The following is a 19,635-nucleotide window of genomic DNA, read 5'->3' as shown; positions in this document are numbered from 1 at the left end:
CGTGAGCGAACAGCTGTCCATTGTTGGAACCCCCTCAGCATTTTTGATTTGGCCACCAGCTCGCAGGAAAGAAAGACCCTGATTGTGCTGTGTAATTTTCCACCTGGACGGCTCCCGGCTGCGGTTATTGTGCCACTTTGGCTGAAGCCACCTTTGTTGTGTGTCAAGTTTCCTTTTTCCTTTGCTCTTAAATGGTGTTCTCAGATCTCCGGTGGGGTCTGGCAGCAGGGGGGGGGAAGCTTTGCCCGTCTGCAGATAAGTCACATGGGACAGTCTGTCAGGTCACCTCTCGTCAGGAGGCGTGCAGGAGAGAAGGAAGGAAACAACACAGGGCTCACCAGTGGGTGGACAAGGAGACGCTACGGTGAGGTTAACAGGGCCGATTCTGTTTTTAAAAACAAACAAACGGGTCATTTGTGCATCAGAATAATGCTGGGAAATGAATGAGGACGCTGGGAGCTTTCTTCTGGTCTGCCCATTTCTTTTCTGTAATGTCTCTGATTTCACGGCCCGGGTAGAACCGTAGAAGGTAGAATAGTGTCACATGCGTCCACATCTGAAGATGAACCGGATATAACAGGGCTTTTCACATGGGGTGACCTTGAAACACATCACAGCAGATCTGAGGTCACGTCCGTGGATTGACAACACCGTGGGGTCATAGAGCCGGGTTAGAGAAACCGTTGGTCATTTTTGGTCTCATATTTTCATTAATCCGGTCAGTGCACGCAACGACCCCTCCGCACAAATAAATCTCAGGGTGTAGCTATATAGCTACACATGCGTAGATGGGTGCGTACGAAACGTTAAGTGCTGGGTTTATGTTAGAACATTTCCAAATACAGGCAGAAAATTCCCTTTTAAACCAAAAAAATTGACTTTAAATCCAGCCAAATCTATTCTTAACAGGTACGCTGCACTAACATCATTTCAGTCGTCTACAGGAAAAGTGAGGTTAAAGCTGTCAGGGTGGAGAAAATAATAATAAAAGTAATGATCAGAATAAGAATGCAAGCTCTCAGGAAAGCTTTGAATTTCAATCAGCCCTTTTCTGTTTCTCCTGCCAACGCCGCCTGACTGCAGGTACATACAATGTTTCAGGGTGCACATTAAATCTGTCCTTGGTCTTTAAAAGCCAATTGAGCTGCATGAAAACAAAATTAAATCCTAGAACTGTTTTTTTGCAAAGCACACAGGCTGAAAACATTCCCTTTTAGCTTTTTAAAAACCCCAAAAATGTCCATCTCTTCCTCATTTCCTCACAGCCCAGCCAGGGATGATAAAGCTGGACCCAGCAGGATGCTGAGGGAGGCTGTTGTTCCAGAGTACAAATCCTCAGAAGGAGGGGATGGGAGGGAGGCCGAGGCACGAAATTACAGCCAAAAAAACACCAGGGAAAAAGCATTGCTCTCAGATAAGACAAGGCCGCTCGCTCATAAATCAATCCAGATCATCCAGCGGCGCTCGGCTTGTTTGTTACTGTGACTCCGATTCATCTGGGACACTTTAACTGCTGCAGTTTGGTGTAAAATGTCATCACCCTCTGACATATAAACTTAATTATCTTTTCCTCCACATTCTTAGTTTTTGACATCTTGTTTTATTGTCAGCCACAGCTTTGACCTTGACGCCGGTTCCTCCCCATTGCTTGTTCCGCAGCGCCATCTGCTGTCGCAAAGCGGCACCAGCGACTCTTCCCTTTTTAAAAATACTCAAAAAACAGGATTGATGATGCTGTTTAGAGGTAAATACTAATCAGTATTCTTTTTTAGGTGAAAATAAACATCACTTTTATAGAAAAGTTAAATAAATCCGTTTTTTTATCATTTATTCCTGGGTGGTTGGGAGCAGCTCTCCCCCCTCCACCCTGTGAAACACTGGCACTCAAACTGGGCCCTCATCAGCCTCGGCTCCTGCGTCCTCATCCGTCCCACAACCCTGTAGCTCTTCTTGGCCCCCCTCTCAGACACCACCTTCCAGCTGGCGGGGTCCAGGTGGAGGTAGGTCCTGGATCTGGGATCTCTCCTCTGGCATCGACCCCGAGAGGAGCACAAAGTCTGGCTGCAGAGGGCGGCGGCCGTGGTGACGTTCACCAGGTAGTGACCCAACGTCTCGTCGATGAAGGATTTGACGGCGGCGCAGGTTGCCTATGGAGGGGGGGGTGGCAGAAAACAACAAGAAGTCTCCCACCACAGCGTATTTAAGGGAAAGAGTCTACTTTTTAATCTTTTGTAAATACATCTGCCATGTTTGGAAGCTTTAAAGAGGTAATGAAAGGATATTGGGGTCTTTTGGTGGGATTTGTTGTCAATAAAAGTGGCTCATACCAGACATTCCTCAGAAAGATTCTTTTTCATCGCGACACACAGAGAGCCCGAGGCTCCGACTACAGTTGTTTGTTTGTGCAAACTTGCTGGTTTTGACCCTAGCGACATATCTAGATCTTTGAGGAGGACATCTTTACTTCACGCATCCTCTATAAGTTCTCCTGGCTTTTTTAGTTTGAGGTCAAAGGTCACAGTCGGCCAACCGCGGTCACAGGGAGGTTGATTTACCTTCGATTTGGCGAAGTCGTTGTCTCCCCACAGCACCACCCCGGCAGATCCCAAAGCAGCGCTCTCTCCGATGGTGTAGACCAGGTGCTCCTGCAGAACCACAGAAAGGCGGGTCAGACAGCTGGATCTGAAGAAGGTCCGGGTCCCGGGGCCCGGGGCCAACCACCATCTACTTGCCTGTGAGAGGAAATCTAGTGAGTAGGTGTAGACGATGCGAGTGTAGGGGAAGACGGACGGCGCAGACGGAGCCAGAGCTCCTGCTCTCATGGCCTCCAGGATGCGGTGCTGGCTGTATTGGAGCACGTCACCATGGAGATCGCGCAGCTCAAGGCTGAGGTAGATGTCAGGGTAAAGAGCGGAGGAGACGTTCCATAACCACCCAAGCTGTTCGCCGTTCCTCTTCTTCTCCACCTCTGGACACTCCCCAGTATAGTGTGCACTTTGCGGGCTGTAGTTGTTGTAGCAGCTAGGGAAACCGTAGAAGCCCCACAGCCCGTTCGGTCTCTGGTTCTGTCCCAGTTCAAGAGTTTCCTCCATGAACTTCCTCGCGGCTTCCTCAAACTCCACCCTCGCTGCAGCTTCTACCTGCTCCGGGCGCCACTCTGGGTGCCTGGCCTTCACCAGAGCTTTTGATGCCTCCTGGTACACACGCTTACTGTCCCAGTTTCTGTCCCAAACGGGTCTCCAGCTCTCCCAGTCCACTACAGCCAGGCCCTGGAAGTCCTTGTCAGCGATTACTGAGCGGATATCCTCAGAAGCCACCCTGAGGTGTCGATCGAGACTGGCGTTCTGTGGCACGCCGCCATTGACGGCCACCTTCTGGCCGGAGTACCGCGGATAGAGGCCAAGCTTTTCAGCGTAAAAGATGGTGATGTCTTCACCCATAAAGCTCTGGTGCTGGTTGTGGACAATGCTGAACATGCTCAAGTCCAGATCCACGCCATGCTGCGTTAAACAGCTGGCGGTGGGGGCGTTCCAGATGGTGACAAATGGCTCTTCGGAGAAAGGCGAAGCCTTGAGCTGCAGGCACATGACCAGGCGGGTCAGCTGGAGGAAGAGCAGCAGCAATTCATGAGGAAATGAAGTCGTCATTTCTGCCAAAAAGAGCCAGTAGAAAAGTTTAGATCCACCACATACATACATACATAAGTTTATTTTAACGACCAAATGTTTCAAACACATCTTTAATTCATGTCATTGTAAACTATACACAGATGCAGATGCGTTGGGTTACACATTTTTTGTCCTGTTCATTTATGTTAATCAATTCTGGTTCCTAGTGGCAGTTTATAGCACCGCACTGTAGATTTGAAAAATCTACTGAAGTGTTCATGTTACACGTCTGAAGGACAATTTTAGATTTAACTTGCGTGCACATTTGTATGTTGAACAGCTTCGGAAACGCCAAAATACGAAAATATTACGCGTTCTCAGAGTTCAACATAGCTCAAACTTCTTTGCTTTCTTGTTGGGTTTTTAACAGGGTGACTAGTAGTTCCGTTTTCTCCTCCAAACCAGTTTTCTTTTTTTTTTAAGTAGTATTCAGAAGTCTTTATCTTATCTGTATCGTCATCAACACGTGGTGTTTGCACAGCAGGATGGAACACCACCAGATATAAACACAGATTTCCAGATAACTTTACCTGATCAACGCTGCCGCTCAGTTGGGAGCTTCAGGCGTAGACTTTCAGTCGCGTGACAGGGTGGAAAAGGGGAAGAAAACGCGAACTCATCGATGCCTCCAGCGACCAATCACAAGCGAGAAATAAAGCGAGACCAGCCAATCAGGGCTGACTCCGCTGGCGTTAAGGGATTTTTGATAACCAATAATAACAGAGACGAGTTTCAGGAGCAAATTTAAAGTCACAGGCATCTGCGTTCACGCCACACAAATTAACTTTATTTTTTGAATCAAACTATGAACACACACACATACACTGCACGAGTTTTACCGTCGAGGCCTGTCCAGGGAGGCATGAGGGTTCCCAGGAGGGCCACAATTAACTATGTCTCGTTCACATTTAAATATATGCCTCATTCAACTCTTAAAAGCGGCAAAAAATAACCCTAGGCTTAAGAGAACCCTATAATTAAATGGGGAGGGGGGCACAATTCACCAGACTGCAAACTACACACTGCCCTGAAGACAAGCTGACTGTGCCTCTCCATGGTAACCAGAGATGACGTCCTCACAACCCACCAGCAGATGGTAGACATCGGGTGGAAACAGTCAAGACATTCAGGGATTATTTAAAAGTTTCATTTCAAGTTTATTTTGGAATCCATTCACTAAAGGAGGTCTGCAAATGTGGGGAAACACACAGCACACCTTGAGCAGAAGGGAGCAGTGAGAATTCAGTTTGGGCCAAAAGTGACTGTTTCCAAAAGGGATGGCAGCAAAGTTCAGTACAATTTGGTTAGTATGTGTCAGAATTGAAAGATAGTAGTCCTGGTTTGCACATTTAAATCATATATATGTGTGTGTGTGTGTGTGTGTGTGTGTGTATAAATGTATATATATAACACAAATAAAAAATACTTTGAAATAAATAGGAACGCCGCAGCTGAGCTGAAAAAAAGAGCACCTCGACTAAATTGTGCTACGACTGGCTTTAAGTGCATCAGCCCCACTTTCACCACAGTATCCTCGCAAACATCGACCCATTCATTAAACTCCACAGAAAAAAAATAAAAAGGCCCCAATGTGAAAGACACATGGAATCGGACACCTTGGGAAACAGTGATTGAGAGCAAAATGTAAACAAGGTCATTTCCCGCGAGCCCTCTGTCGTGTAGAGAAGATTACACCGTTATAAACATTAAGCTTTTCCACAACTTTCCTTCTTTTCGGGTGGGCTTGTGTTCCGGGACAGAACTGGTGGCTGCATTGATGTCGTTTCAGAAGAGGAGCAGATAGATGATCAGCAAGGTCGCACTCTGCAGCCCCGGCAGACGGGCCCCCCGCGACAGAGCGTCCGTGCGGTCGCAGTCCTCCCCGTCGTAGCCGCTGTAGCACTGGCATCGAAACTCTGCCCGAAGCCTCGACGTCTCCGCCTCCTCCAGTTGGCCGGTGACCTGCAGCCTCCCGTTGTGGCTGGTGATGGTGTGCGTGAGGGGGTTCAGGTGCAGGTAAACGTCGCTGTCCGGGTTTCTGCGCTGGCAGCGGCCGTGGAGACCACACAAAGCCTGGCTGCATAGCTCTGCTGCCGTGGAGACGTTGAGGAGGTATTGACTCAGGGGGTTCTGCAGATACACAGACAGGTTGGAGCAGCTGGCCTGGGGGTGGGGATGGGGATGGGGGTGGGAGGGGGGCACATGAAAAAAAGAATCAGCACACCAGGAAATATAACAGATAAAGGTCAAGAATGTTTACAACATCAGGTTTTAACCAGCAGATTGTATCAAAATGTAGTAAAGCGTCCAAGCAAAATGGCTCCTTAATGGTTATGCACTAGAATTTGTCATTACTTTTGCTCTGAATTACAGCAAAAGTTATATTTCAACACAAACAATTATGGCTTGTAAGCAGACTGACTTTATAGATAGAAGCATGGATGCAACATGAACTAAACGTGACCACTGACAGAAATCCCTCGCATTGCTAACGAACTGGCGTCGGCATGCATCTGAATCTTGGACAAACTCCCTCACCACTTCCTCCATCGATGAACGCCACAGAGCCGCCTGGCTCAAGGCTGTGGTCGCATTTGTAGCTAATGTCTGACTGATTACTGTGTTTGGCTTCCTAATTAGCATGCAGACACTCACTCTGCTGCTCGCATAGGCGGCGTCTCCCCACATGATGATCCCAGCCGCTCCCAGAGCCACGCTCTCCCCGACGGTGGAGACCAGGTCGGTCTGAAACAGATGACAGGCTGTGTTCAACCATCGGGATGAACACGATGCTGCGCGCGCGGGACCAAATGTTAGCGGGGCAGAAGCGACTGCGTGTGAACATCCCTTATCTGTTCAGTCTTCCACACGGAAATGGTTTAGAGGGTGTCTGACCAACACCCATCCTGCCCACTCTGCACAAATTGGAGTTACTGGGAGATACGGGGGTGCCTCTGCTGCACCCAACAGGAAGGTGCAGTGGCCGATAAGGAAAAGCTGGAGCATGCAGTGATTGGAGGTAAAGAAAGCAAAGCGGCGGTGTTGACTTGGGGACCTTCAATGAGAGTGTAACCGGGAGGAAAATGGTTCACATCCTCTCCAACCGGCGCTGCATATTAGTGTAAACATTTTTAGCACATCACAATGGTTAGAAAATAAATAAAGAACACCTGAGCCAACAAAAGTACATTTAGGAGCAAAGGTGCTAAAGTTTAACCTCTGTTAGCGGTTCCAGGGAGTTGGCGTAGGTGGGCCGGGTGTACACAAAGACAGGACGTGCCAGGCCGTCCCCCGATGATGCCAAACGCATGCCCTCCTTCACTCTGTTCCGCACAAACTGCCGCCCGGAGGGGGAGGAACGCAGCACCGTGCCCATGTAGATGGAAGGGAAAAGGGCCGTGCTCTCCCTCCACAGCGGTTGCAGCTTATCGTTGCGGACCACCTCCACGTCGGGACAGCGGCCGGTGTAGTTCTCCAGAGTGCGCCTGTAGTCGTGGTTGTAGCAGTCAGGGAAGAGGTAAAAACCCCAGAGCTGGTTGGGCCTCAGGTTCTTGGCGTGCCTCAGCGTCTCCAGCATGAACTTCATGGCAGACTTTTCAAAATCCTGCTGGGCCACTTTTGCCACCTCATCCGGGGACCGGTTGGGGTTCTTCTGTTGCACCAGCTCTCGCGAATGGCTGCGGTAGATATCTTTGGTGTCCCAGTTCCGTACCCAGAGGGGCCGCCACTCCTCCCAGTCGATAACCGACAGCCCCTTGGCCCCTGGGTCTTGTATATACTTCTGCACCCCCTCCTTCATCTTGTCCAGGTGCTGCGTGAGACTAACCAACTGCGGAAGCCCCTTGTTCACCGGAGTGTTATCTGGCTCAAAATAGGGGTACAAGCCCAACCGCTCCTTGTAGAAGATGGTGAGGCTCTGTCTAACAAAGCCTTCGTTGGGAGAGGCCACGATCTGGAAGTAGTCCAGCTGGAAGTGAATACCGTGCCGCGGGGCACAGTCCTCGGTCGGAGCATTCCAAGCCAGGAGGAGAGGCTTTTTTGAATACAGTGGCCATGCGGTGGGTTTGAGTTCCTGAGCACAAAGGTGCTCCCACAGCAGGACGCTCAGCAGCAGGACTTTCCAGTCAGGCAGACTCCAGAACATCATGTCTTCCAGCGCGAACTGACAGATGAGACTGTCACTCTCTGCTCTACAAATCACAGCAAAGGCTGAGGATCAGTCAGAGGGCTTCAATGATCGTTCAAGAGAGATAAAAGTAAACTCAAAGTGTTGGATTTAAATGCCCTGCAGAGGCCATGCTGTGCACGCAAATTGGAACCACGTAGGGGGAGAAAAAAAACTATTGGCAAGAAATGGTGTCATTATTTTAAATGTTGAATATATTTCATGGTCGTCGTCATCGAAAACTCCCAGAAATACAAACAAAACATGCAATACCGACATATTATCCCCCCAAAAAAGCAGATTTAAAATGTCACTCGGGTAAAAACAAATGTCTCTGCTGATGCAAATGATTCTCGTTTTAATTTTTGAGTTGAATGTTAAATTTAAACTGACTTCTTTTTTTTTTAAGTTGCTTTCGTCCGGGGAGCAGCGAACAGAGGAACCTACCTTCACCGGCAGAATGAAGCATTCCCAAAAACCAACCCGCTCAGTCTCAACGCTGCCTCAAAGCAAAGTGGGAATACATCAAAGCGAGCATGACTTTTGGGGATATAAAGATGACAAGGGGGCAGATTTATTACCCCGCTCCAGGACAGATGACGGAGGATCCTCTAACCCCCGAGTGGGTCCCCTCGGCGGACTGACCAGAAGCCCAGTTGCCCCCTGCGACGTTGTCAGTCAGGGGCGACTTTACTTTCAGGATGTACCATTCGGAGCGAGGAAAAGGGGGGGTTGAACCAACCGGACATCCTAAAAACTTCGGTCAGCGACTATCGTCGTGTTTCTTCGCCGCACTCGTCCTTAAAAATTCAGGCGTGTTCTGTTTAGGACCTCCGCTTCGACTTTTATGGTGGTTGTGCACGGTTGGATTTGTCGGGCGTCCGAGCGTCGCGCAGAATTAGCCGTTCCAGAAAGTTCGCCTCCGCCGCGGTGAAACGGATCCTGCGAGCGGCCGCGGAGCCAGACTAGTGCCGCATCCCTAAAATAAGCCGACCATTCTGATCCAGTGACCTTTCAGATCCATTACGATCAGATATAGATCATCCACGCTGTGGTGTTCGGAAACAATGCGGGCGCTTCATTTGAGCTACCAAAAAAAAAAAAAGGGTTTCTTTGATGATTTGTACATAAAATTCTTTGTGCCAAAATATTCCGCTCCGAAAAATGTTGTCTACACTTTAAAAATAATATAATCAAACAAGAGACGTTTGAATGTAAGATAAAATGAGCCAGCCAACTGGCTCTTAGGGTGGTTCGTCGCCCTGGAGACAGTCATGATGTCACGGTAGTTGTGCAAATGAAGTTAAATTGAAATCTGTCAGTTGTTGCATTTAAACAGTTTAATGGAACAAATGTGTCACTGATGGCAGCTTAAACAACGATTAGCAACGATGCTCCATGACCATTCAATCAAAATTGACATTATTATTTTTAAAAACACACATATTTACATTCCGTGAAATGATTTTTTTAGCTGAAGCATTTTCTTCTTCTGCTGATTTGAGCACGCTTCAAACGCAGGCATCGGTGGCATCTGCATGCCTGAGGCGCGATGACAGCCACTGGCTGCCGCCCGCTGGAGTACCACATTCCAGAGTGGGCCAGTCCAGCATATAGGAGGGTCCAGAACCAGGGGTCTGGTGCGAGTGAGGTCATGGGTCAGCCCCTGACACATAAATATCTGTTTTAATGACCGTTTGACCTATTTTTAAAGAAGTGTCTAAATTAGAACCGGGACCTTGGACGGTCGTCCTCACTGGGAGACATTGAGACAGAGAGCTGCTTTATTCTGAAGCCTCAGATCAGGAGCCGGGCGTTGCCATGGCAGCATGACCAGGGCCGAGGTGGTGGCCTGGAAGGGAGATGTCAGAGCTGATTCCGCCGTTTGTTCCCTGGGCTTTGCTGACTCATCCTGGCGTGTCAGCGGTTCTTCGGCCACTTGCTCCACGTGTGGCGGGGGAACACGCGGCCCCGCACACGTGAACAGGGGAGGGGGAGGCGACGGAACAAAGGGAGGGCTTGGTTTCCATCTCCCTCAGCTTCCCGTTGACCTCTGGCCCCTGAAGATCAGCAGAAGTCAGGGAACGCCAGGAAGTGAAAACAATAGCAGGGAAATTAGAACCCCCCCCCCGGGGCCTTCAGTGGGAGCTGCTTCTGGAAATGATGATTAAAATGACCAGAACACACACCCAGATGAGAGTCCCCTAAGGTTTGAGGGCGTTTTACACGGTCACGCCGGTCACCGCAAGCGGTCGGCCCTTGAGCAAGGCATCGAAGCCAAGCAGAGGGAACACATCAAAGGGGCCGACCCCTGACCGGGAAACGCTTGTGACCACATTCCGCATGATTACAGACACCAGAGAGGGAAGCTCTGGGCTTTTATGGGAATCCTCCAGGATGAATCCATTTACACTGATGGCTACCAGCAGCCAGACCGTCACGACGGCGTTTCCTCGGGCAACGCTGAGCTACATCGGGCGTCTTTTTTTTGTTGCAGGAAGGACTTTACAAAACTGGTATTACAGTGTGGAGGTGTGACACAAATACCAGCACAGGGCTGGGCCACTACTGCCCCCTACAGGCCGTGGCCCGTATTATATATATGTTTTTTAAGGTTATTAAATTGTTTTTTTGTTGATTTTTGCCTGAAATCGAGCCTGTTAGCTGTTGTAAAGGAAGCACAGTAGTTTCTCTGCCCTGAAGCTGCTCAGCAGAGTTAAATTTAACGTTGATTTTTACATGCGACGGCTGCTATAATGGACATCTCATGACTGGCCCTCAACCATCATGGCGCCTCCTATTAATAATCCATGTGATCACCACTGCGGCTGCTGGTCAGGTGTCGTTTACATCAATATTCCCCATTTATAACAGTTGCAGTTATTTATATCAATTTTCTAACGCCGACAGCTGTTACTGTCCACAGTGGCGCCACCAGACGTTCCGATTTATCCTTTAATATTAAACTGTAAGAAAACAAATAGCTTAGTGGGGTGCCGATTGTGTGATTACAGCAACTTTAACGGTGATTCTCCCTCCGTTGTGCATTCAAACCCTCCACTACTGAATAGATAAGATGATGAAACAGTTCAAGACAAACAACTCAAGTTCAATATATAATTTATTCAAGTATTTTAAACTGAGAAATCTGCCCTAAAATACAGGAAAAATAGTACATTGTGTTCACTAGTGCAGGTCTGAGCTAACAGTCAGACAAGACGACACAAACATTCACACACACACCCCGACACACACACACACACACCCCGACACACACACACAAGGCAAAAACTATGAAACCCTTTTCATGTGGAGGCTGTTTCGCCCTGCAGAACAACCCACATGATAAACTCTTCCGCTGGCGTGTTCTCTCAGGGCGGGTGCACGACCGTTACTGTCACTACTTATGCAAAGGTGATGGAGCGGATTTATGTCCGTGTCACTGCCTGACTAGAGCTGAATTCAATCATTTTTCACACCTCGCAGAGGATCATGGGAAAATCCACATGGATGCAGGGATGCTCCAGCTTCACAATCCCCTGGTGAGCAAAACACACATTTAGAGGCTGACCGACGCACACCCAACGCCACACACACACACACACACACTCAAGCCGTCCCTCACCTGTGGGATCAGATTCTTCTGGATTCTCTTCAACTTGGACTTCTTCCGGCCGTTTTTGGTCACCACCGTCTCCTCGTAGAACTCGTGGGCCAGGTCTCCGTCCTCGTCGTAGTACAGAGAGCTGGCGAGACGACCGGAGGACACAAATTACACGTCAGCACAGGGAATTTGGTCAGCGTGGGCTGAACGGTGCGGAGGCGCTCTTCCCGTCTCCGTCCACGCCTTGTTTGCTGGAAACGCTGTGCGCTGCCTGCCAACAGCCTGCGCGGCACAAATCTGCTTTAATGTTATGCTTTAAGGATGAAATCAGCAAGGGAGAAGGCTGAATTAAAGTCTATGGCAGGATTCCCAACCAGGGTAGAGGGCAGCTGTCTGGCCGGTGTCACCCACCTCCTCCGGGTAAAAACAAAGGGCGTCGCCGTCCTGGAGCCTCTCATCCGGGCCACAGACTGCTCGTTCCCGTCGGTGGAGGCGTCCCCTCCGGCTCCTCCGCCCGAGAAGGGCCACACTCCTTTGGCTTTGGATCCGCTTCCTCCCATCCTCAGAGATGAGGCATGGTTAGAGTCAAATCGAGCTGGAAAGCAAAGGAAACACACTTCCGGTCAGATTCGGTGTAAACAACCAGGCTGCGGAAGAGTCATGTTTGAGGAACACGGAGCCCATTTGTTGACAGGCCGGATTAACGCTGCGGGTTGTTCGAACAAATCTGACACTTGTAAAACCAACATTACTACAACACAAACAATCTTATCCAGTGTCAGTTAATGCCATCCAGGTGACGTTATATTAGCGTTAGCTAGCCAAGTGGGCCCGAACATTACACGTTTGTGCAGGTTGTCTGTGTTGATTTAAATCATTAATTGGCAATGGATGCCCAACACACTGCCGTTACAGAAAAATAAATGACTAAACCACGTAAATGAACGGGTACCAGCAATACCTGCTCAGTGAGGTAAGTTAGCCTGTTAGCCACTGACGCAGGTTAGCTACATTAGCCAAATGACTCCAAGCCAGACCAACTCAAACTGTAGATCTCTACCGACACAACATCCGTGACTATTGCAAACGTGCTTGTGGTTAACATCGTACCTTCTCATACAAGAATATACGGCCGCCTCATCTTACAGCTTTCCCCACCTGCTACGTTATGCTAGCTCTCAGCCTGCTAATGAAGCGATCAGCTGATCGGATAAGCGGAACCTGCACACTTAAAGGGAAACTACCACGAAATCTACGGAGCATGTGTGTTTTTAATCTCAAAGAATAAGCAAAAACTTGATAGAAATAAAATTTCTTTACTTAATGCTGTGCACATTTTTCAGGACGCTACATTGTGAAAGTGTGAATTGGAATTTTAAAGAAGCAGAGGACAGACAATTTCGCTGAAAGGACAGAAATAAAAAACATATGAGGAATGACAAAGACTTTCCAGTGAAACACGTGTATAGCAAAGTTCACACAAGATTCCAGTCAAACAGTCACTGAAGCACTGCTCTGACACTCAGACTCGTACAAATGTCCATGCATTAGTCAAGCTCACCGACTGACAAAAATAAAAAAGGTGCACCCATCGGGGTGTTGAGAGGACGTGGCAGACTTTGGAGACGGGGTCAAATCCTAGTACCTTCCAGCTTCAGATGTGTATTTAACTTCTTACCAGAATAAGAGCGTGGAAAAGGGGCAAACTGTTGCATTGGCACAGAACCAAATTAGCTTAACAAACCATAAGACTAAACAAATGGACTTTTTGCTTCGGGAGAATTGAAGGATAACTTGACAAAGGGCTTTAAAGTTAAAGGGACACAGCTGTGGTACGCAGGATACTTCAACAGTAACCACTAACATTACTGGACGGGCCCACAGTCTCCTCTGCCAGTCTCTGCTTCTCTCATTCTCTCAGGCACATCAGACTCTCCGGGTGGAAGGCACTTCTCATCTCTCGCATCATTTCACACGCACATTCGCGCTAGCTCTCTCTCAGTGTCTCGCGCCCTGTCTCACTCTCTCTTTTACTCAAGAGGCGTTCTGGGTCAGGTTCTCCGGGATCTTTGGATGCAGTCCTGACTGGTCAGGTCCTGGTGGGCGACTGTCCAGCCAAAAGACGCACGCTTGGTTCCCCTGAGCGCACTGGGATCAGCCAGGAGTGGAGCCCGCCAGGGCGTCCTGCATCCTGGTGCGGGCCAGGGCGTAACGCTGCACGATCTGCTTGATGTGTTCCTCCTCTTCGCGCTGCAGAATGCGGAGGAAGTTCTTCAGCTCAGGCATAGAGAAGGCGTGCCACTGTGGGGAGGAGGAAAAGTGAGATGATGGAACAAAATGACATTGTGTGGGGAGCCTCCCTCTCATATTCTGTCTCCACGTACATTGACTTCTCCAGTTTCATTCTCTTTCAGAACGAAACTCAGGACTTTCTCGTTGGGTCCAGCATTCAGCCGCAGACGGAGGGGGCGCTCGCGGTCAGACAGCTTCCTGATGTAAACTGAAGAAGACACAATGGTGGTTAAACCGAATAAAAACATTGAGTCAAACGTTGTCAGGAAGCAGCGATACCTTGGTCGTGGCGCTCGCTGCGCTCAAACAGGGCAAACTTGGCAGGATTGTCGACCACGGTGAACTTCTTCAGCAGAGCCTCGATGACCTCCCGAGCGGATGTCCGCGAGCTAATGTGCAGGTGCTTGGACGCGTCCTTTGGCAGGTAGAAAGAAGTGCGACGTTTAACTCCGCCTCCCTTCTTCCCTTTGCTGTCATGACCTCCTTTCTTAGGTGGCGTGACAGACACCGGTCTCGCCAACTTGAACTGCACTTTTATGAAACCAGTGTAGGAACCATCTTTGTTCTGCTGACACCAATAAAAAAGATTACACAGATGATAAATCTGCTACAGGACAACATGAGCATATGCAAAGGCAAACGAACAAACCACTCACTGAATTCATGAAGAGATTGCTGTTGACTTGAGCATTATATTCCTTCACCTTCTGCTGAAGCTCTGCAGTGGTCAACTCTTCCTTCACACATTCAACTTGTTCGTCCTGAAAGAGCGCAGTTGCACCGTTAGGCCAGCAGATGGTGCTGTTCACCCCCACGAGGCCGGAACTCGTGGGGCGAAGGAAAGGTCACGTGATACGGTCACGCGTCACAAAAATGTGATTTTCTGTAGCGAGTGAAGACATTTTGATTCTAAGATAATTATACATCAGTGTAGAGGTAGTCTTCTACACTGTGTCTATCAGAAAATGGAGAAAAAAATATTATGTGCTGCCGCCGGGTGAAAAGTTGGAACGCAAGCTACAGCCCCCCCCACACACACACTCATAAATAATAACATTAGAGCTGGTTCTTTTTTTTTGTTTGTTTCTTTTCACACCCGAATCTACACAGAAGTGACCACCAGATTGCATCAGACTCTCAACTTCCGGACAACGTTGCGGAAACCGATGATGTCAGCTCCGGCCAATCAGCGGGCTGCTGTGTGGGAGGGGGCGGGGCTGGGGGCGGGGTTAAGGGCGGCGTGCAACAGCTGTTTACATCGGCTGCCGCGCCAGTTCCGCTGCATTCCCCAACTTGGTACTCATGTATTAATAGCCTTTTCCCCTGGCTTTCCCACCACTGGGAGAGACAATGTGCTCCCTTGTTTCACAGGCACATCCTGTCAAGTCAGCTGCCTCATCAACCGCAAGACCCAGTCATGTTTCAGTCACGCCTCAGAATCTGCATTACTGTTGGCTCGGTTTAGGTTTTTCCTGTGACTCCATATCAGTAGTCATTTCCCCGAGCAGAAGGAAAAAACCAACAGGACTCAGTGGGGCTCAGAACCAGCTGTCTCACTGGTTGTGCACATTTCTCCACTTACTATGAAGGATGAGTTTATTAATCACACACACCCAAACAAAGCACCTGCATTTAGACCAACAAAACAGAAGTTACCGGGTTACTTCTCTAAATAAGCAACAGAAGGGTGGACGTGCAGATGCTGCCACTGACTGTGCCCAGAAACTCGAACTGCGGGGGCAAGACAGTCAAACAATCATGGCTTCCAAACAGGAGTTTTGCAACAACAAAAAAAGCTGCGCCTTTATTTCTCAACAGGGAAATCTGATCCACGAGTGGGTGTGTGTGACAGCAGGGACAGGTCATAAAGATAAGAACCGTGAATCATTTGTTTTTGAGAAACTTAAGAAACGCGTGGGTGGGAATGACATTTAGACTCGTCTCGGTAGGACCTCAGCTGGGGGCCGGCAAAAACCCCGACAGGAAGGGACTTTTACGGGTCTCAAAAGAGGATCCTGAACGCAACAGTTGCACAACAACTTTAGCAACAGGTCAAAAATGAGGAAACTTTCTGAAGTGATCCCGACTTGCTAACCTCCCCCGCTACGGGAATATTTTTAACCGACTGCCCATTCGGGTCCAACTCTCACCTTCTTCTCGTTAGCTTCGACTTTAGCTTTCCGGGTTTTGGGAAAGAAAGACGTCCGGGCGGTGAAGAACTGCTCGAACTCGGAGTCCGAGTCCTCCTCGCTGCAGTAGCCGCTGCTGGTGGAGCTTCCCCAGGTCATTTCGAAAGACGGCGTTTCGCCGGTCTTACTGGCGTATTTTTTCAACATGGCTACGGTGGTAATCCTAAATGTAACCCTACTTCGCGGAAGTTTACACTCGACTAACTTTTCAGCGCTAGCTTAGCGGTGATTCGGCTGCTATCAATGGCGGTGAGCGGCTCTATTAGAAGACCAAAAAAACCAGCCTTAAAAACAAAACTCGTATTATATTTGCTGTCGCGCAGCCACGTCTCCAGAATGAAAGCCTAGTCTGTGTGAAACAGGATGTGTCCGTGCCTCCGCCCTGTCAGTCGTCCCCCCCCCCCGCCGCCGAGGCTCCACCCGGGCCGCTTCGGTTGAGTTTGGAAAGTATACAAACCCTCCGCGGAGGGATACGATTGGAGGAGAGGCGGAAATGCCGGCGCTCACCACACCCAGACCCCCCGACTCCCCCCCACGGATGGACCTCACGTCATGGCGAAACACACATTTGCTCTTCTATCTCTGCGAGGACATTTTTACTGTACTCCCCCAGCCGTCATAATCCTGAACCCACGACCTGATGTAGTTATACGGACCAGCCTTTTCCTGTATATCCGCTGGTCTTTTACACTCGTCTGTCCATTAAATACACGTTTTAATAACACACCGTTCACCAGTTCAGCTTTTTCATACTGCAACATTTAACAAAATCACTCGTTGCTTGAGTAAAACTCATCTAAATATGAATAGATCTTGATGTTAACGTGGGAGATCTTCTTCAAGTTAGATCTTCTTCAAGTTAGGACTTACTTATCTGTTAGATTCTTAGATGAATTACTAATTAATGAAGAACACTGAATTTTTGGGTTTAATTTTATTAAATAGAATTTTTACCTTAAATCAAGCTCTCATTTATCCTTTTTTAAGCAAAGAAATGTCCCTCATGCAGATGTGGAGGTGTTGACAAATGTGTCCACTAGAGGGAGCCAATCATACTAAATAACTAAATATGCACAAAGGAGGAGTAGATATTTGTAAATCAATATGAGCTCATATGTGTCGTGATAGGTGTCATATTTTCTTTCCATTAAGAATCTTCGACCTGCTCTTTTTCTGGATTTTCATCTGATCCATGATGTGTTCACTGACCTCTGTCCACAACAATTTCGAGTCTGTATCTCAGGTCTTTTGCCACTTTTAAACGACTTGAACGTTCCTTTGCTATTATTCACCATTTTATTTCGGGGAGTGAAATGGAGGGCGAGCTCTTGCTGCATGTGAAAAGTCCTCAATAGCGTTTAGAAGCAAATCGACGCTTCCAAAAAGTTGATGAGAAACATGTGCGGGGTTTTACATTCCAGTCATAATTTGATAAGCAACAAGTGTTTAACTCAGAGGGAGAGAACTCCTCCTCCTTTATAGCTTCAACAGCTCATGGACATTGTTGTTTATCATATTTAGCATTTCTCTTACTTTTCTCTACCTTTACTTCTCTTTATAATCTTATTTGACCGGCTGCTCTTCCTCCCTGCTGACCTGCCATCATGTTTAGGTAACAGACAGTCACCCGGTCTCCACGCCAGCCTCGCAGGTCACTCACCACGTTCGTATCCGTCTCCACGGTGTGCTCCACGACGCACATGTGGTCGGCCACGGAGCCTCGGTCCCAGATGCAGTCCAGGCGGATCAGGGCGCGGCAGCGGTAGTGGCATGTGAATCTGCAGTCTGAGGGGAGCACAGAGGTCAAACCAACAGGCACAGACGTCTAAAAATACACCGTCGGTATCCAACATCCACACGGCGTGATGTCAGCTGGGCTCCGTCCTCACAGAGCACAATTGGCACGAACGCCCAAAGATAAGTTTTCCTCCATCGAAGTGTGTAACCTGTCTTTTTCCAGCCCGTTACGGCTGAATGGTGGTTCCACATTCAGATTAACATCTACTGGCGCCTGTCTCTGACCTGCTTCTGCTCAACAAAAACCGCAGCCACTTTCAGTTGATGAAGGGAAGTTTCACACGACCCAGAGCTCAGTAGAGGAAGTTAAGATGTTTAGAAGAATCGGGCAGCGGAAAGACGAATTTCAGTGTTCTAAAAAAAAACAACTCTTGTCTCGACACCTCTGTGACTCACTGGAGCAGCGCAGGCTCTGCTTGTACAGGCCCCAGATGAAGTCCCCACACAGGTCGCACCATGTGGGCTGAGCGTTGCTGCAGGGCTGGAAGTTGTGTCCCTCTCCCTTCTCCTCGGTCAGCTGGGGGTCCTGGGCACTGCTCAGGACCCTGATGATGCCCGCCCTGCTCAGCAGGTCTGGGACCTTCCCGGGGCTTATCCTCACGGCGTTGGTCCTCTCCAGGCGCGGTGGCGAGCATGGCAACCTTGTTAGGCCTACCTGCTCTCGACCTGACCTGAGGTCACGGAGCTCGATAAACTCCTCCCAAGACATCACATCACTCAGTCCCGATATCGCCATAAAAACGCACCATAATGCAATAATGTCAAGGTAGACTGGCTGCCTCCGCCTTCCACAATGAAAGATTTTTCTTGTTAAAATGATTGATGTCAACTCATATTATAATTAGTCACAGACAAATAAAATGTTCCTAAAAGGGTTTTAAAAAAAGGTTCCAACATCTGTGGGTGGATGGAGGTTGAGGTTACCCTGTAATGAAAGGAAAATATACATTAAATGCAACGTCAGGGACGTTGAACATGCAAAAGGTGACTGGTAATATGCCAAAGCGTCAAACTTTGTATTTTCTAAAGGGACAATCTTATATAAAACCGGTGCCTATGATAAACACGCCGATGCTAATAAAGCTAAGGCTAAAGATAATAACTATAGGCAGCCCGCTAGCCACGTCATGTTTCATCAAATGTCCACATTAAACAAAGCAATGATTACTGTGTAAATACGGTCTAAGAGGTCGCGGGTTTTAACATTATACAGTTTGTTTGCCACTTTGAAGGACGGCTACAGAGTTGATCCATTTATTGGATCATTTGCTCGAACACAGGACTCGATCTTATGTAACGGGACAGACAGAAGTTCAACAGAACTCCAACGTTTGATCATCTGCGAGAAAGAATAAAACACTAAAACCGGGCCCAGCTTCGACGTTCGCTGCACCCCCCTCAAACCATCGATCAATCGCCAATAAAAGAAGCAAAAGTTCCGCTTCGACTTACGGAGGGAGCGCAGGAAGCGGCGTCGTCTCAGATCTTCCATCCGCACGGTTCAAAACTTTAGTCAGATGTGCGGGCGTGTGCGCGCGGGCGTGCGCAGCGGAGGCGAGAGGTCCCGGCTGCGCCTCGGAAGTCAAGCCGCGATGGTGGCGGCTGCAGGCGGATCCTGCACCAACATCTTCAGACTGAAGCGGCGGATGACGGAAGAAAGAGAGATGAGCTCGAACTGGGTGGTTTTCGGGGGGGTTGTTGCTGCTTCTGAGCCTTCGGAACAGCTGAGTGGGCGTGCGGAGCCCCCCCCATCGCACCAGAGGGTTGTCGAAAACACTGGGAAAAAACACGAAATCACATCGGGGATTTCATAAGTTTATAGACGCATTTTTACGAATACAGTACAATTTTACGATTGCATATCAAGTCAGAGATTTATTTATTTATTTTAAAAAAAATGTAAAAAAAAAAATGTGTGTA

General features: G+C 48.6%; 4 protein-coding genes across 8 annotated transcripts; all 4 read right to left on the bottom strand.

Moving 5' to 3' along the window:
* Positions 1–460: 460 nt before the first annotated feature.
* Positions 461–4,320, bottom strand: hyal1 (hyaluronidase 1). The gene is made up of 4 exons (XM_057029360.1): positions 4,199–4,320; positions 2,733–3,649; positions 2,556–2,645; positions 461–2,147 (listed from the first exon to the last, which is right to left on the bottom strand). Exons 2-4 carry the CDS (start codon positions 3,645–3,647, stop codon positions 1,824–1,826), a joined length of 1,329 nt encoding a protein of 442 aa, XP_056885340.1. The 5' UTR covers positions 3,648–3,649; positions 4,199–4,320; the 3' UTR covers positions 461–1,823.
* Positions 4,321–4,433: 113 nt separating this feature from the next.
* hyal2a (hyaluronidase 2a) lies at positions 4,434–8,539 on the bottom strand. 2 transcript variants are annotated; one of them, XM_057029359.1, is made up of 4 exons: positions 8,415–8,539; positions 6,886–7,858; positions 6,324–6,413; positions 4,434–5,831 (listed from the first exon to the last, which is right to left on the bottom strand). In XM_057029359.1, the coding sequence occupies exons 2-4, from the start codon at positions 7,813–7,815 to the stop codon at positions 5,454–5,456; spliced, it is 1,398 nt and encodes a 465-aa protein (XP_056885339.1). In that variant the 5' UTR covers positions 7,816–7,858; positions 8,415–8,539; the 3' UTR covers positions 4,434–5,453. The 2 variants fall into 2 exon arrangements, with proteins under 2 accessions (XP_056885339.1, XP_056885338.1); XM_057029358.1 differs by having other exon boundaries at positions 8,281–8,530.
* Positions 8,540–10,936: 2,397 nt separating this feature from the next.
* tusc2a (tumor suppressor 2, mitochondrial calcium regulator a) lies at positions 10,937–12,672 on the bottom strand. Its single transcript, XM_057029366.1, has 4 exons — positions 12,548–12,672; positions 11,849–12,032; positions 11,459–11,579; positions 10,937–11,372 (listed from the first exon to the last, which is right to left on the bottom strand). The coding sequence occupies exons 2-4, from the start codon at positions 11,995–11,997 to the stop codon at positions 11,307–11,309; spliced, it is 336 nt and encodes a 111-aa protein (XP_056885346.1). The 5' UTR covers positions 11,998–12,032; positions 12,548–12,672; the 3' UTR covers positions 10,937–11,306.
* A 61-nt stretch (positions 12,673–12,733) lies between these two features.
* LOC130523805 (ras association domain-containing protein 1-like) lies at positions 12,734–19,393 on the bottom strand. Of its 4 annotated transcripts, none has more exons than XM_057029361.1 (7): positions 19,168–19,393; positions 18,112–18,640; positions 17,579–17,703; positions 14,386–14,490; positions 14,009–14,297; positions 13,822–13,937; positions 12,734–13,738 (listed from the first exon to the last, which is right to left on the bottom strand). In XM_057029361.1, the coding sequence occupies exons 2-7, from the start codon at positions 18,449–18,451 to the stop codon at positions 13,592–13,594; spliced, it is 1,122 nt and encodes a 373-aa protein (XP_056885341.1). In that variant the 5' UTR covers positions 18,452–18,640; positions 19,168–19,393; the 3' UTR covers positions 12,734–13,591. The 4 variants fall into 4 exon arrangements, with proteins under 4 accessions (XP_056885341.1, XP_056885342.1, XP_056885344.1 ...); XM_057029362.1 differs by having other exon boundaries at positions 14,009–14,294; positions 19,168–19,385; XM_057029364.1 differs by lacking the exons at positions 17,579–17,703; positions 18,112–18,640; positions 19,168–19,393 and adding an exon at positions 15,880–16,325.
* Positions 19,394–19,635: the final 242 nt, after the last annotated feature.

This window comes from Takifugu flavidus, chromosome 4, assembly GCF_003711565.1.
Source record: "Takifugu flavidus isolate HTHZ2018 chromosome 4, ASM371156v2, whole genome shotgun sequence".
Lineage (NCBI taxonomy): Eukaryota > Metazoa > Chordata > Actinopteri > Tetraodontiformes > Tetraodontidae > Takifugu > Takifugu flavidus.
Note: the sequence above shows the minus strand (reverse complement) of the source record. Positions and strands in the feature narration are given on the sequence as shown.